At 33.1% G+C, this 15,913-nt stretch overlaps 1 protein-coding gene across 7 annotated transcripts in view; it reads right to left on the bottom strand.

Moving 5' to 3' along the window:
* Positions 1-1,196: 1,196 nt before the first annotated feature.
* The window catches only part of LOC143237610 (poly(rC)-binding protein 3-like), a 52,757-nt gene continuing 38,040 nt past the window's right edge, over positions 1,197-15,913 (bottom strand). For 6 of the 7 annotated variants that reach the window (XM_076477051.1, XM_076477055.1, XM_076477052.1 and 3 more), the window contains 6 exons: positions 14,385-14,513; positions 12,376-12,492; positions 11,079-11,160; positions 8,828-9,035; positions 4,079-4,198; positions 1,197-2,017 (listed from right to left, as the gene is read on the bottom strand). In XM_076477051.1, coding sequence (XP_076333166.1) covers positions 1,768-2,017; positions 4,079-4,198; positions 8,828-9,035; positions 11,079-11,160; positions 12,376-12,492; positions 14,385-14,513 — 906 coding nt within the window. In that variant the 3' untranslated portion in view covers positions 1,197-1,767. The remainder of the gene's footprint in view (positions 2,018-4,078; positions 4,199-8,827; positions 9,036-11,078; positions 11,161-12,375; positions 12,493-14,384; positions 14,514-15,913) is intronic. The other variant, XM_076477058.1, reaches the window with a different exon arrangement.

The raw sequence follows: 15,913 nt of genomic DNA, 5'->3' as shown, positions 1-15,913 counted from the left end.
GCGGCTGAAAAGGGGGAGCATGTATGATGTGATTTGGATTCGAACCCAAGACCCTCAGATTACGAGTTGAGTACCTTAACCACCTGGGCCGCGAAATTATAACCGAAAAGGATTCCAAGAGACTACAGCCGTATGAACCATTTTTAAGATAAAGAAGATATTATTTTTATAGCACCTGAAACTGTACGTGTTAATTTAAGTTCATTATGGAAGGGTTATGGTTTGGTCAATTTTTATTTCGCGTTTTGTACAAGTATATATTTTTTAAATCTCTGTTATATGATGGCATGGGTATTTGGAAATAAAGTTGTCGGTTGACTACCAAACTCATGAGCAAGTCTAATCAACGTTAATGTACCGAATTTAAACTCTGTAACAAGAAAAGTTTCAGTTTAAGGTAGCTCATAACAAAGAAATGTTATCACATAAAACACAACACTCAGATTTTTCTCTTTAAGTTTTGTGAACTCTTTAGTTTGCCATTTACGCAACATTCTGTGTAGGTTAGGCACACTGTTAGATATGTTGTGAAGCTCAAAAAGTTATGATTAAAACAAAGAGTTTGAAAATTTGTCTTAGTTTTACATACCTCTGTAAACATCTGTAAACCATTGATATAAATAAAAACAAAGGTCAAAATAATACGGATTAAATGGAATATTAATGTTTCATATTGATTAATTGAATAATATAATGTTAAAAACTTACTGAGTGATTGCACTCTACAGGTACTTACTCATAATTGTTGCTTCACAAAATAATTAATTCTAACTTAATAGATACCGGAGTTTGTCTTCTACACTTACTGTTTCATGAAACAGTGCTAACTTGATGGATACTAGTGTTTGTTTTCTATTTTTACTGTTTCACAATTAGTGCTAACTTTATAAATACCGGAGTTTATTTCATGAAACAGTGCTAACTTAATGGATACTAGTGTTTGTTTTCTATTTTTACTGTTTCACAATTAGTGCTAACTTTATAAATACCGGAGTTTATTTCATGAAACAGTGCTAACTTAATGAACATAAAAGTTTTTTCTACACTTAATTTCTGATAAATCATTGCTAACTTAATAGATACTAGAATTTGGTTTCTACACTTTCTGTTTTATAAAACAATTAATGTTAACTCGATGATTAGTGGAGTTTGTTTTTAATCTAAACTTACTGCTTTGTAAAGTAATGCTAACTTGGTAGATACCAGAGTTTATTTTATGGACTTCTAGTTTACACAACATTACAGAACTATTGGATGACAGTGTGCACCGAGATTAGTAAACAAAACATCAGTAAATCTGTTGACTTGAAAATAAGAAACCATAAAAAACATAAAAACAGAAACATCTCAGTAAACTATATAGACTGATGTATGTAACTTAGCATTAGTATGTCTAATTTCTTATTATTACAGTTCATTCAATCTAAACCTGTAAAAATGTATTGCTATATCCTCTAGTACAGTGTGAGTGTCACGTAGGTTTCTGTCTACACGAATAGCTCTTGCTTATCTGTTCCAGCACAAGAAGTGTCAGTTACATCACCACCAATCAGATTCTTGGGCTTAGAAAACAAACGTAACACAATCAACATTGCCTGTCGTACAACGTGTGACATGTAGCATGGGCTACACCTCCTCTACTGATAAGGAGAATATTTATTGCTCTCTGACTTCTTACTTCCCTTATGAAATAGAAGACAAACGTGACACAATCAACACTGTCTGTCGTACAACGTGTGACACGTGTCACGGGCTGCACCTCTTCTTCTAATACGGAGAATATTTACTGCTCTCTGACTTCTTACTTCCCTTATGAAAGAAGCCGACACGTGTTTTAAAAGCAGAGTTCTTTAAACCTTCAAATGTGAAGTTGTTGAAATAGGCAAAGAGAGCTCTAGGGTCCAGAGTATAGACAGCAGCAGGACTTAGAGCCAGTGGAGACGGCTTAACCAGATAGTTTTGGGATATAACATGGTTTGAATTTGGGTCCATGGCCAGAATCTTATGAGCTTCTATGCTAGAGACATATAATTGGGGAAAGAAACAGAATAACATATTAGATAGTGTCAAACGTCATCCTGGAAGAAAGAAATCCAACTGTTAACTGAAGTTTGAAAAGATAAACATATAATTATATACAATTATATAAATATACAGAAATAAAAAAAAAATTATTCCTAAGGATACATTTGTTTCCTGCGAAATAAGCTATCCTATTGGGCATCACATTTAATTTAGATTGTTCGTACCAGTCTTATGGATTTAAGGAAATCCAAAATTGTTTAAAATAAAATTACAGTAAGAGTTAGATGTTTGAAGGTTCGCTTTAGAAGAGACGGAAAATAAAACAGTGTTCTCTACTGAGGTCTATATATAAAAAATATAATCATGAATTGATGTTGTTAGCTTAGCATATGATTCCTGGTAATAAATTAAGTAAACACACATTATTAAGAATAGAAAAATTGGAAACAAAAGGTTTATCAGAAGTGATTTATTTTGAGGGAAACACGATACGTGTTGCAATGGAACATTAATCCGTCTTTATCAGATAGGACATCTGTGCTTCCTTCCTCAAGTATCATTATTCACAGAACGAGGTACTTCAGGTCATAAACGTAAAAGTATCATCACACCATTAACAATATTTATCATACACTCTTGAGGGTTTGGATTGAGAAATTAAGTCTGTTTATTTATTATAAAAATCGAGTGTTAACAATATTTTATCCCAAGAAGAATTTGTTTGTTTTTTTTGCTTAACAAACTTTAAACTGCTTATTAGCTTTTGAAGAGTATAAATAATTTTAAAAGGTATTAAATAACATTATTAATTTTAGTTTTGGTTTCAGATTGGCCATATTAATTACTGGATCACTTTCAAGTTGTAATCTATGAAAGTATTTTGTAAGCAGAGGTTAATAATAATTAACGAGTAAGATATCGGTCTTTAAAGTTTGTTTAAACTAATTACTAGACAGCAGTAATTACTTAAGTAAAGTAATGTATAGAATTGTACATATTAAAGTGTATACTGTGTGTAAAGCGCCGCATTTTGTTTCCACGAGATAAGTTTCAGTAGGTGTCTCTCATATAAGTTAACACATATTTATTCGATTTGTCTTTTGTTTTGTAATATTATCAGTACTATTAAGTAACTACAGATACTGTGAATGTTTATATTTCTAAGAGTTCTGGCCTTTAATTAAATATAAATTTGTTTTAGAGAGTTAAGTCTATAGGTGATGATCAAACATCGGAATATTTAGTGTAATCCAGAAAATTCTTGTTGGTGAGATTATTTTTCATGTTGATACAGATAAATATATGCTGGTTTACCAAAACATACGACTGTTGGTGATGACGTTGTGTTCTTTGTTGGTACAAATAAACGTATATAGTGCTTTACCAGTAAAAGACGACTGTTGGTGATAACGCTGTGTTGTTATTTTCACACTACCTAAGGCGCGTGCATGAAGTGTGAACATGGCATAATAAATTATTGATAAAAGTTGATTCATACCAATTTGAGACAATGTCCTTTGTGTGGTCACAACTATCGCTATATGACATCGCTCCATACGACAGATAGTTCAGGTGTGTTCCAACCACAGCGACACGGAAGATCCGTTTGTAATTGAGGTTTGAACTTTGTGTGTGTTTTGTGATATTGAAAACGAAAATGGAAATTCAATAGCTAATCTTGGTGCCTGTAATCCCTGGAACACGTGCTAGAAGAATTGTGTTTTCTTACTAATAAACTTAACAGTGAAAAAATACATTTTTAAGTAGAACAAACCGTAGAGTACAATTAAAATATACATCACATTCCATTTTTTACGTATGAGTTAAAACAACAATCATATTTTTCAAAGAGTGACCGTCTGCAAGTAGATTACGTCAAAACAGTTCTTACTGTTGTAATTCTTTATCCATTTTATGCAACTGTATGAAACAAAAATTACGTCACTGTATTTTCGTCAATGTCACTAATCAATCTATTGGGATTGCACAAACTACACTTTCTCTTACGGCTAATGGCAACTAGCAATGTTTGTTTACTATTAATTTACCTTACCTTGCGTTGATCAGGTGTTGTGCTACACTAATACATTCAGGTGTTCCTAATATTAACACTGTTCTGTATTTGGCACTTTCTTCTGCGGTAGAGATCTTGATTGTAGCTCCAGAAAGTTGTCTGTTAATTATTTACATGCATTGTAATACACACACAAGACACGTTGAAGGTTGTGTGCGACAAACAGCTCATTAAAGATTGTGAATGTTTTGCAGAGATTCTGTCTCAAACATCTAGCTTGACTAATATTTCATTTTCATGTAGAAATGTGATAATTAGTCTCATGACTTAGAAACTGCTTCATTGGAAGTAATGCATTTTCTCTGTCTAAGATAAAAAGTTAGCAGCTGTTTGCTGTAATTCTAACGTGCGATAAACTGTAAGTTATTTAAATAATATTAGAGGTGAACATTATGAAAATAAGATAATTTTTTGTACGTTCAGTCGGACAAACTCTGTGTGGAACATCAGTAAATACCAGAAGACTTTCTTATCCTACTCGAATTTAAAATGTACGAAATATTGTACTGTTCATTCCGATCTCGAAATATTAAATGCTATCATAAAGTGAAATCTGAAGTAATAGAACTATGTTAAAGGTTCAAAATATAGTAATAATACTCTCTTCGAAAGTTTTACATTTAGGGAAGTTATCTTAGAACTAACGTAAATCAAAATTGAAATACTGGAAAAATAACAAAAACATGAAATTAAAAAAGATACATAGATGGCAGTAACGTTCTCTTTCACAACAAAACCATTGTCAGAATTATGGAAAATGTGAAGATCAATACATTCTTTACTTGGTTAATTAATTACACAGTTGAAACCTGTAAACAGTATTCCCCTGTTACTTTCACGGATCTAATATTGCAAAGGACAGTTATGATATTCCTATAATAAAATATAATAATAACAATCATGTGTAACACGTAAATCAAAGTTTATTTTACATCCAACACTTATTTTTGACAGTAGAATAAAATATATACGAATTTGGTGTTTCGCTTCAACCTCTGATGTAACAGTTACTTTTAAACCGTTACTTAATGTATTATGCAAGATATCAACATAAAATATACAAATAATGCTAAATTTTGGTTAATACTAAAAGTTGTAGGATGTAATTACAGTTGATTATAAGATGGAAGCTTGATTCTATTTACAAAATTATCATAAAACTTCAAAACCAGAGAGTATTTAGTGCTAATTATAGGTAAATAATATATATATATCATTCATGAGGTGGATTTTGGAAATCTCTAGTCAACAAACGACCAACGTCTTTACGATTTTAATATTTAAGATTCATCTCAGATAGAAAGCACCAAAGAGAAGTATAACTACCTATCTTAAGAAATAAAATTAATAATGACGCAATAACCTCCAACTCGTGCGTCTCAATTAATGAAACAATAAAAAGTTTTCACGGTGAAATAGCTTAAAATTAAAGTTATTTTAGCTTAAATCATGCCAGGACAAGAGAGGAAGCAGTACTACTTAGGTTAAGAGTCAGGATAAGAAAAGTTGGTGATGCTATCTAGGTTTAGTACGAATCAGGATAAGAAAAGTTGGTGATGCTATCTAGGTTTAGTACGAATCAGGTTAAGATTGTGTGGTGATGCTATCTAGGTTTAGTACGAATCAGGATAAGATTGTGTGGTGATGCTATCTAGGTTTAGTACGAATCAGGATAAGAAAAGTTGGTGATGCTATCTAGGTTTAGTACGAATCAGGATAAGAAAAGTTGGTGATGCTATCTAGGTTTAGTACAAATCAGGATAAGATTGTGTGGTGATGCTATCTAGGTTTAGTACGAATCAGGATAAGAAAAGTTGGTGATGCTATCTAGGTTTAGTACGAATCAGGATAAGAAAAGTTGGTGATGCTATCTAGGTTTAGTACAAATCAGGATAAGATTGTGTGGTGATGCTATCTAGGTTTAGTACGAATCAGGATAAGAAAAGTTGGTGATGCTATCTAGGTTTAGTACGAATCAGGATAAGAAAAGTTGGTGATGCTATCTAGGTTTAGTACGAATCAGGATAAGAAAAGTTGGTGATGCTATCTAGGTTTAGTACGAATCAGGTTAAGATTGTGTGGTGATGCTATCTAGGTTTAGTACGAATCAGGATAAGAAAAGTTGGTGATGCTATCTAGGTTTAGTACGAATCAGGATAAGATTGTGTGATGATGCTATCTAGGTTTAGTACGAATCAGGATAAGAAAAGTTGGTGATGCTATCTAGGTTTAGTACGAATCAGGATAAGAAAAGTTGGTGATGCTATCTAGGTTTAGTACGAATCAGGTTAAGATTGTGTGGTGATGCTATCTAGGTTTAGTACGAATCAGGATAAGATTGTGTGGTGATGCTATCTAGGTTTAATACGAATCAGGATAAGATTGTGTGGTGATGCTATCTAGGTTTAGTACGAATCAGGATAAGATTGTATGGTGATGCTATCTAGGATTAGTACGAATCAGGTTAAGATTGTGTGGTGATGCTATTTAGGTTTAGTACGAATCAGGATAAGATTGTGTGGTGATGCTATCTAGGATTAGTACGAATCAGGTTAAGATTGTGTGGTGTTGCTATCTAGGTTTAGTACAAATCAGGATAAGATTGTGTGGTGATGCTATCTAGGTTTAGTACAAATCAGGATAAGATTGTGTGGTGATGCTATCTAGGTTTAGTACGAATCAGGATAAGATTGTGTGGTGATGCTATCTAGGTTTAGTACGAATCAGGATAAGAAAAGTTGGTGATGCTATCTAGGTTTAGTACGAATCAGGTTAAGATTGTGTGGTGTTGCTATCTAGGTTTAGTACAAATCAGGATAAGATTGTGTGGTGATGCTATCTAGGTTTAGTACAAATCAGGTTAAGATTGTGTGGTGATGCTATCTAGGTTTAGTACGAATCAGGATAAGATTGTGTGGTGATGCTATCTAGGTTTAGTACGAATCAGGATAAGAAAAGTTGGTGATGCTATCTAGGTTTAGTACGAATCAGGATAAGAAAAGTTGGTGATGCTATCTAGGTTTAGTACGAATCAGGATAAGATTGTGTGGTGATGCTATCTAGGTTTAGTACGAATCAGGATAAGAAAAGTTGGTGATGCTATCTAGGTTTAGTACGAATCAGGATAAGAAAAGTTGGTGATGCTATCTAGGTTTAGTACGAATCAGGATAAGAAAAGTTGGTGATGCTATCTAGGTTTAGTACGAATCAGGATAAGATTGTGTGGTGATGCTATCTAGGTTTAGTACGAATCAGGATAAGAAAAGTTGGTGATGCTATCTAGGTTTAGTACGAATCAGGATAAGAAAAGTTGGTGATGCTATCTAGGTTTAGTACGAATCAGGATAAGAAAAGTTGGTGATGCTATCTAGGTTTAGTACGAATCAGGTTAAGATTGTGTGGTGATGCTATCTAGGTTTAGTACGAATCAGGATAAGAAAAGTTGGTGATGCTATCTAGGTTTAGTACGAATCAGGATAAGATTGTGTGGTGATGCTATCTAGGTTTAGTACGAATCAGGATAAGAAAAGTTGGTGATGCTATCTAGGTTTAGTACGAATCAGGATAAGAAAAGTTGGTGATGCTATCTAGGTTTAGTACGAATCAGGTTAAGATTGTGTGGTGATGCTATCTAGGTTTAGTACGAATCAGGATAAGATTGTGTGGTGATGCTATCTAGGTTTAATACGAATCAGGATAAGATTGTGTGGTGATGCTATCTAGGTTTAGTACGAATCAGGATAAGATTGTATGGTGATGCTATCTAGGATTAGTACGAATCAGGTTAAGATTGTGTGGTGATGCTATTTAGGTTTAGTACGAATCAGGATAAGATTGTGTGGTGATGCTATCTAGGATTAGTACGAATCAGGTTAAGATTGTGTGGTGTTGCTATCTAGGTTTAGTACAAATCAGGATAAGATTGTGTGGTGATGCTATCTAGGTTTAGTACAAATCAGGATAAGATTGTGTGGTGATGCTATCTAGGTTTAGTACGAATCAGGTTAAGATTGTGTGGTGATGCTATCTAGGATTAGTACGAATCAGGATAAGATTGTGTGGTGATGCTATTTAGGTTAAGAGAGGATCAGGATACGAAAGGATGTTGATGTTAATCATGCTATTTCGGCTTAATATGAATCAGGGTAGGATAAGATGGTGATGTCATTTAGATTAAGTGTGGATCAGATTATCAGAAGATGGTAATGCTATTTAATGGTTAAGTGCTCATCTGAATGCTGTTGCTGCTTTTATAAACAGTTGTTTGTTTTGTAATTTCGCGCAAAGCTACACGAGGGCTATCTGCTCTAGCTGTTCCCAGTTTAGCAGTGTAAGACTAAAGGGAAGGCAGCTAGCCATCACCACCCACCGCCAACTCTTGAGCTATTTTTTTAAACCAAGGAATAGTGAGATTGGCTCTAACGTTATAATGCCCCCAATGCTGAAAGGACGAGTATTTTTGTCTTTTGGTTATTTAAATAATAATAAAATAAGCAAAGAAGGAAACATGCTGTCAATCAGATGGGAAAAATGTTAATTTATTTTGTTTGCCTCGTGCCACTGTGTAACTCGATTTCTTTTTGTCTGCATATACTGGCTTTTCATCAGAAAATATATTTTGTTGTTTATCAGCCAAGTGTTTTCCATGTTACCAACAAGATAATCCAAATTTTGAGCTCGGTTTAATTTTAACATAAATATTTAAAAAAACAACAACATGCATCTCACCTAATTTCACTGATTTTCGCTCCGCCTTTCCCTATCACACAGCCAATCAAATCGTTTGGAATATTCATTTCTGTAGTAGTTTCAGGTGTCGCTGTGCTGGAGGTAACAGATGTGTTACGCCGCAAAGTATTACGCATGGAAAGAAGTGCCAGATTTGGTGACGCAAACATTCCAGTGTCAACATAAAGCTCCAGTTTTTTGTTTACAGCTGTATTGAAGAAAACAAAACAACGCTCGACTCAATATCTCTAGCGTATTCTATAAATCATAAATCAGCTTTTTAAGAACCTATTGTATCGTAAAGTTACAAGATTATCGGATATGTAGCTTATTAAATTTAGAAATTAGAATCAAAGTTTGTATTTTATAGACACAAAAGAACGCACATTCGTAATTTAGTTTACGGTCTATATAAACTAAACTTCTTCTGCTTCGTGTTTATATAACTTCTTGTATTTTAAATATTATGACTTTTAGTTTGACATTAAACATTTTATCTCAGCTGAAAAAACTGCTTACTTTTGGTTTCATCATTCATTGATTCTGTTAAACAATGACAGTTATATTCATTATCTTTTACTTGTACAAAACTATAATGTTGTTACTAGTTTTAAAATATCCATTTAACGGTTTATACTTGGATGTTTCTGGTGTTTATGGTTATTTGCAAATCACTACGTGGACATTTACCATTGACCAAAACCGTATGAATCACTTGTTGTAGAGGCCTGGCATGGCCAGGTGGGTTAAGACTTGCGACTCGTAATCTGAGGGTCTCGGGTTCGCATCCCCGTCGCGCCAAACATGCTCGCCCTTTCAACCTTGGGGGCGTTATAATGTGACTGTCAATCCCACTATTCGTTGGTAAAAGAGTAGCCCAAAAGTTGGCGGTGGGTGGTGATGACTAGCTGCCTTCCCTCTAGTCTTATACTGCAAAATTAGGGACGGCTAGCACAGATAGCCCTCGTGTAGCTTTGCGCGAAATTCAAACAACACTTGTTGCAGACATATTTCATTAACCGAACTCATATAAATTACCATATTTCGGCTTATTTATTGAAGCAAAACCATCTGAATCATTGGTTGTAAGCATATACCTTTAAGCGAAAACGTTTTTTGTTTCTCATAAGTACAAAATCCTTCGTTAAACGAAATATATATTATTCAAAGTTACTTGTATATCTATCCTAAAGAGTTATATAATTTTTAAAACGTTTTAATTTTAATAAAGCGGTATATTATTATACATTTAATTTATGTGCTAAAAACATTTTTCCACTTGTTTTCTATGCTACAATTAGCTTAAAAACAATTCTTTCAGCTTCAGTTTGTAGCTGCTCTCGGTTCCACTATAGTGATCGTATTGGTATCTTCTCCAAAATCTGAATAATTACAATTATTTTATGTTATTGAATTACAATAGCAATTGAAATTAAAGATTAGTTTCAATGGAAGTTACTGTTTCTAAATAATGCTCTGACGTCGCTACAAAATAAATTATTTTCATCCAATAAAATATTTGTATTATGTTGTGTTTTTTTTGTTATTTAATAAAAAATATTGGTAAAAATATTCACAATAAGATTAAATATTTATTTATATAAACGTTTCTTAAAGAGTGAAAAGAACACTCTCTAGAAGCTCAGAAGTAAATCTCTGGATTTATGACAGTAAAAAATCTGGTTTTCATACAATGGTAAGCACAACAAAATCTCCCATTGTGTATCTTTATGTTTAACAGCAAACGAACGGATTCGTACTACATTTATCATTATTGATTGATATTGTTCTTACACAATCAATAATATGTGTAGCATAAAAGATAGCTAGCTTAAAATTATAGTTTTCTGATTTCATTCAAGAGTTTTTTTGGTTTTTTTTGTGAGTAAAATCTCAAATCATTAGGCCTAATAAGTCCTATGGTCGAAACAGTTTGTTTGTCTTGAATTTCGCGCAAAGTTACATGAGGACTATCTACGCTAGCCGTCTCTAATTTAGCAGTGTAAGGCTAGAGGGAAGGCAACTAGTCATCACCACCCACCGCCAACTCTTGGGCTACCTTTTTACCAACGAATACCGGGATTGACCGTCACAATATACCGCCCCCACTACTGAAAGAGCGATCGTGTTCGGTGTGATGGAGGTTAGTCGAAACAGAGCACACACAAATTCATAGGACGTTTAACTGTAAGTGGTTATAGTAATGACGAATTCATATGTAAGATAGATGTATATTTTGATGAGGGCTTACCTTGAGTAGACTGAGGTCCAAGTGTATGACAAGACAACATTGGCGCATTTTGCACAGCAGCTAAATGATGGAGCTTTATTATCTGCAGTTAAAGAAGAACAATTTTTAAAGTAGTTATAAATTACGTAGGTGACTGGTGAAAAATAATAGAACTAAGTCATTAAAATGAAGACAAAAGCTGTAACCAGAGTTAGTCTGGATTTTAAAATGCGTTTTATTATTGGCTTTAATGAAAAACAGAAAACACGTTGTTAACTTCTCTTTAAAGGAATAGATACTGTCTCAAAGTCTGAACATTTTATGATAAATGTGACGTCTACGTCTAGATAAAATATTTCATTTCATTTATTTTCTAACGTTCAAACTGGTAGAGAGAGAGAGAAAGATTTAGTACGTTAAAGTCTGCATTTTAATTATGCACATATACTGTTACAATTTCATTCTCAGGGAAAATAAATATAGAGTGCAAAACTCGCGTTAATATCTTGAAGTTCCAGCTGTATTTTTAGTTCCAATATTTCCCACCAAAGGGCGTCACTGTGCAGAAGTAATTTGATTTTACTTTATCCTGCACAATGTGGTGTCAATAAAGAATGCCAGTTATATTTATTACGTAATACACAAGCCACTTTTTTAACGTTCATAAACCAGAAGATCAGTTAAATGTTGCGGTTGCCATTTTTCCTGGGAAGAAGGAAGGTGGTAATGGATCTAAGTATTAATATACAAGCTAAAAATCCATAAGATTAAGGCTTAAAGACTTAAAGAGGCACAAAAAGGATGTTTTTCACAATTTTAACATGTTAAAGATGGGTCTAAAAAAGATGTTTGTTTGTTTTTATTCTAAAATTCACAATTCAGGCACTGGTGCATCCAAGAGGTTTTTTACGTAACAAGGTTTAGATGTAGTGTTACAGGATTATAGGATGTAAATGTTAGGAAAATATTCATGTTAACCATGTTTAAATAGATGCCCAGCTTTTCTCTCTATACCTTAAATTTACATTTTTAAGTTAACAATAATGCCATATTCTTATAGACTGTTAAAACTAGATAAACTTTTAGGCTAGCAAGGTAGTGGATAAGAAGAACCGAATTAAACATGACGCTTAAAAGTCTGCACTATGAAACACTTTCTTTTATTACTTGGTCAAAAATTAAGTAATTTAAAAGTGATCCACAGTTTTATGAATTGAAAGAAGCACTTCAGAATGTTACTTTTTACACATGCATACACAAACATAATATAAAAGGACCAACTAAGTAAAATAGAGCTATCTCACAGCATTACACTAACATCAGGATGTGGTATAGCATACCGCCCTTGAATGACATAGGCTTGACCACCAGAGGGTATGACTGATGGTGTTGTTGGCTTGGGACGGTAGGGTATTGTTGTTCCATTCATAGGAGACTGTAATAATAACATTAACTAAATAGAATCACGCTTTCCAAAGACAGTGATAATAATACGTTCACATCAGCACATAGCATTGAACTTAGATGGGTTCGTATCAATAAGTTGTACTAAACTAAGGTAGTTTAATATTATTATATACCACTAAACTAAGATAGGCTCATATTAATACACAATAATAAACCTATATAGGTTCTTATTGATACGCAATACTAAACTTAGATACTTTAATATTTATATATTCCACTAAACTTAGATGGGTTCATATTAGTGCACTATACCAAACCTAAATAGGTTCATATCAGTACGTAGTGCTAAACTTAGATGGGTTCGTATCAATATATGGCACTAAGCTTAGATTAATATAAGTACATGGCACTAAAGTTATACCACTATTGAACTAGAATAAGTCAATAATTGTAGTCCGTACTGGAGCAAGTGTTGTTAATTTGTCAACACTGCATATGGTGTTGTTGTTTTTTTCACAATATAAAGCTGCCAGTTATTATGTTGGGTGAGACTAGCGCGCGCTTTACATTAAAGTAAAGTAGCACAACAAACATTTTCTCGTGATAAAAAGTTTCACGTAAATCAACATTGAATCAGTCTAACGTTACAAACTGTTTGTTGTTTTCAGCGCAAACCTACACAATGGGCGATCTGCGCTCTGTACAACGCGTGAAATTGAACCCGCAACTTAGCAACAATGTATTCTATTAATACCCATAACAGCTGTCTTTAGAATACATTTTTACTCCAAGTGGGTTTCTCGTCATCACGAATTTAGCAACATAAGTCCTGACACATACGCTGACCCACCAGGGAACTATTATAGTGTCCTACAACATTATTAATGCATGTTTAACATGAAAAAGAGTCGCATGAAATACAGAGTTAGTTACTAACTTTTGTGAATTCAGTTCCTAAAAAGTTAATTAAAAACTCGGTAACTTTTTAATAAATCTTCTTACCTCATAAAGATTATCTGTATATTCTTTTAAACCCTATTAACAAGAGCATTACCTCATTAAGATAATCTGTATACTTTTAAATCCTAATTAACAAGAGCATTACTTCATAAAGATAATCTGTATACTTTTAAATCCTAATTAACAAGAGCATTACTTCATAAAGATTATTTGTAAATTTTTAGATCCTAATTAACAATATCATTACTTCATAAAGATTACCTGTAGATTCTTTTAAACCCTAATTAACAAAAGCATTATTTCATAAAGATTATCTGTAGATTCTTTTGAAGAAACAATAGAAATATAAAGCACAAATACTTTAAATATATGTCCTAGTTTATCTTTACAGTATTTTAACTTTTGTCCCTTAACATTTCAAATAACAAAATTCATATTTTGACCGAATCAAAATACTCAAGCTGTTTACTATGAAAATCGGTCAAAAGGAAATTAAAATATTTTATTATATAACTGTGTAGTACGAGTCCCTTTATCTTTGCTAGAAACTGTGTTTCAATACCCGTGCTAGGGCACAGATAACATACTGTGTAGTTTTGGACTTAATTTCAAACAAACATACAAAACTATTATATTTTCATGTCTGGCACGTTGAACGTCATGTATTTAGTGTTGTCAGTGGTTTTTTTTAATCACATTCTTCGTCCTGTATTACCAGAAGAACTGACACTCTTGCTTATCACGCGCTTATAAGTATCTTATATTTAGGAAAATACACGGAATCTACAAATCATGTTTACATCGTATAAACTGTTTTAAATGACCTGTATATAAGATTCTAACCAATGAGTCTTTATAATATTTATAAATACAAATTAATCAATTGTTTCTTTTTTATTAACAAAATTTTACAATTTATAGTAAAAGAGAAAAATCATTCTCAGCTGACTGAATTCTCACCTCCACCAAGACGCAACAGATCTGATAAATACACTTTGTGACTGCTCCAGCAGTGCCAGAAACTATAACTACTCTTTCTGTCGAATTAGGTAGCATTTCGCTGGCCACTTGTATGGACGCTCCCGTAACCTGATGGATGAATGTGAATTTATATCAATACATGTAGTAGTAATCAATTATCGTTCTTTTTGTTACATTTAATCAATCTGACTGTGTTTAGATTAAACGGTTAGAATTTTATACGCACACTGGACAAAACCAATAATGTCTTGAGTTTTTGATTAGACGGTTATATACGACAAACTCGGTTCTCCAAGTTGTAGACGGACAAGTTAAACTGGTGGTTATATCTAATCAACTCAGTTTTCGAATGGTAGAAGAAGGACTAGTTAAGATTAGTGGTTATATTTGATCAACTCAGTTCTTCACGTAGAAAGACTAGTTAAACTGGTGGTTATATTTGATCAACTCAATTCTTAACACAGTAGTACAAGGACTAGTTAAAATTGGTGGCTATATTCGATCGACTCAGTTCTTCACATAGTAGTAAAAGGACTAGTTAAAACTGGTGGTTATATTTGATCAACTCAATCCTTAACACAATAGTAGAAAAATTTGTTAAACTGGTGATTATATTTGATTAACTCAGTTCTTCACATAATCGTAGAAGGACTAGTTAAAACTGGTGGTTATATTTGATCAACTCAGTTCTTCACATAATAGTAGGACTAGTTGAAACTGGTGGTTATATTTGATCAACTCAGTTCTTCACATAATAGTAGAAGGACTAGTTAAAACTGGTGGTTATATTTGATACACTCAGTTCTTCACATAATCGTAGAAGGACTAGTTAAAACTGGTGGTTATATTTGATCAACTCAGTTCTTCACATAATAGTAGAAGGACTAGTTAAAACTGGTGGTTATATTTGATCAATTCAATTCTTAAGACACTAGTAGAAGGACTAGTTAAAACTAGTGGTTATATTTGATCAACTCAATTCTTCACACAGTAGTAGGACTAGTTAAAACTGGTGGTTATATTTGATCAACTCAATTCTTCACACAGTAGTAGGACTAGTTAAAACTGGTGGTTATATTTGATCAACTCAATTCTTCACACAGTAGTAGGACTAGTTAAAACTGGTGGTTATATTTGATCAACTCAATTCTTCACACAGTAGTAGGACTAGTTAAAACTGGTGGTTATATTTGATCAACTCAATTCTTCACACAGTAGTAGAAGAACAAGTGAAAACTGGTGGTTATACTTGGTCAACTCAATTCTTCACACAGTAGTAAAAGGACTAGTTTAAACTGGTGATTATATTTGATCAACTCAGTTCTTCACATAATAGTAGAAGAACTAGTTAAAACTGGTGGTTATATTTGATCAACTCAGTTCTTCACATAATAGTAGAAGGACTAGTTAAAACTGGTGGTTATATTTGATCAACTCAGTTCTTCACATAATAGTAGAAGGACTAGTTAAAACTGGTGGTTATATTTGATACACTCAGTTCGTTATGT

This window comes from Tachypleus tridentatus, chromosome 13, assembly GCF_004210375.1.
Source record: "Tachypleus tridentatus isolate NWPU-2018 chromosome 13, ASM421037v1, whole genome shotgun sequence".
Lineage (NCBI taxonomy): Eukaryota > Metazoa > Arthropoda > Merostomata > Xiphosura > Limulidae > Tachypleus > Tachypleus tridentatus.
Note: the sequence above shows the minus strand (reverse complement) of the source record. Positions and strands in the feature narration are given on the sequence as shown.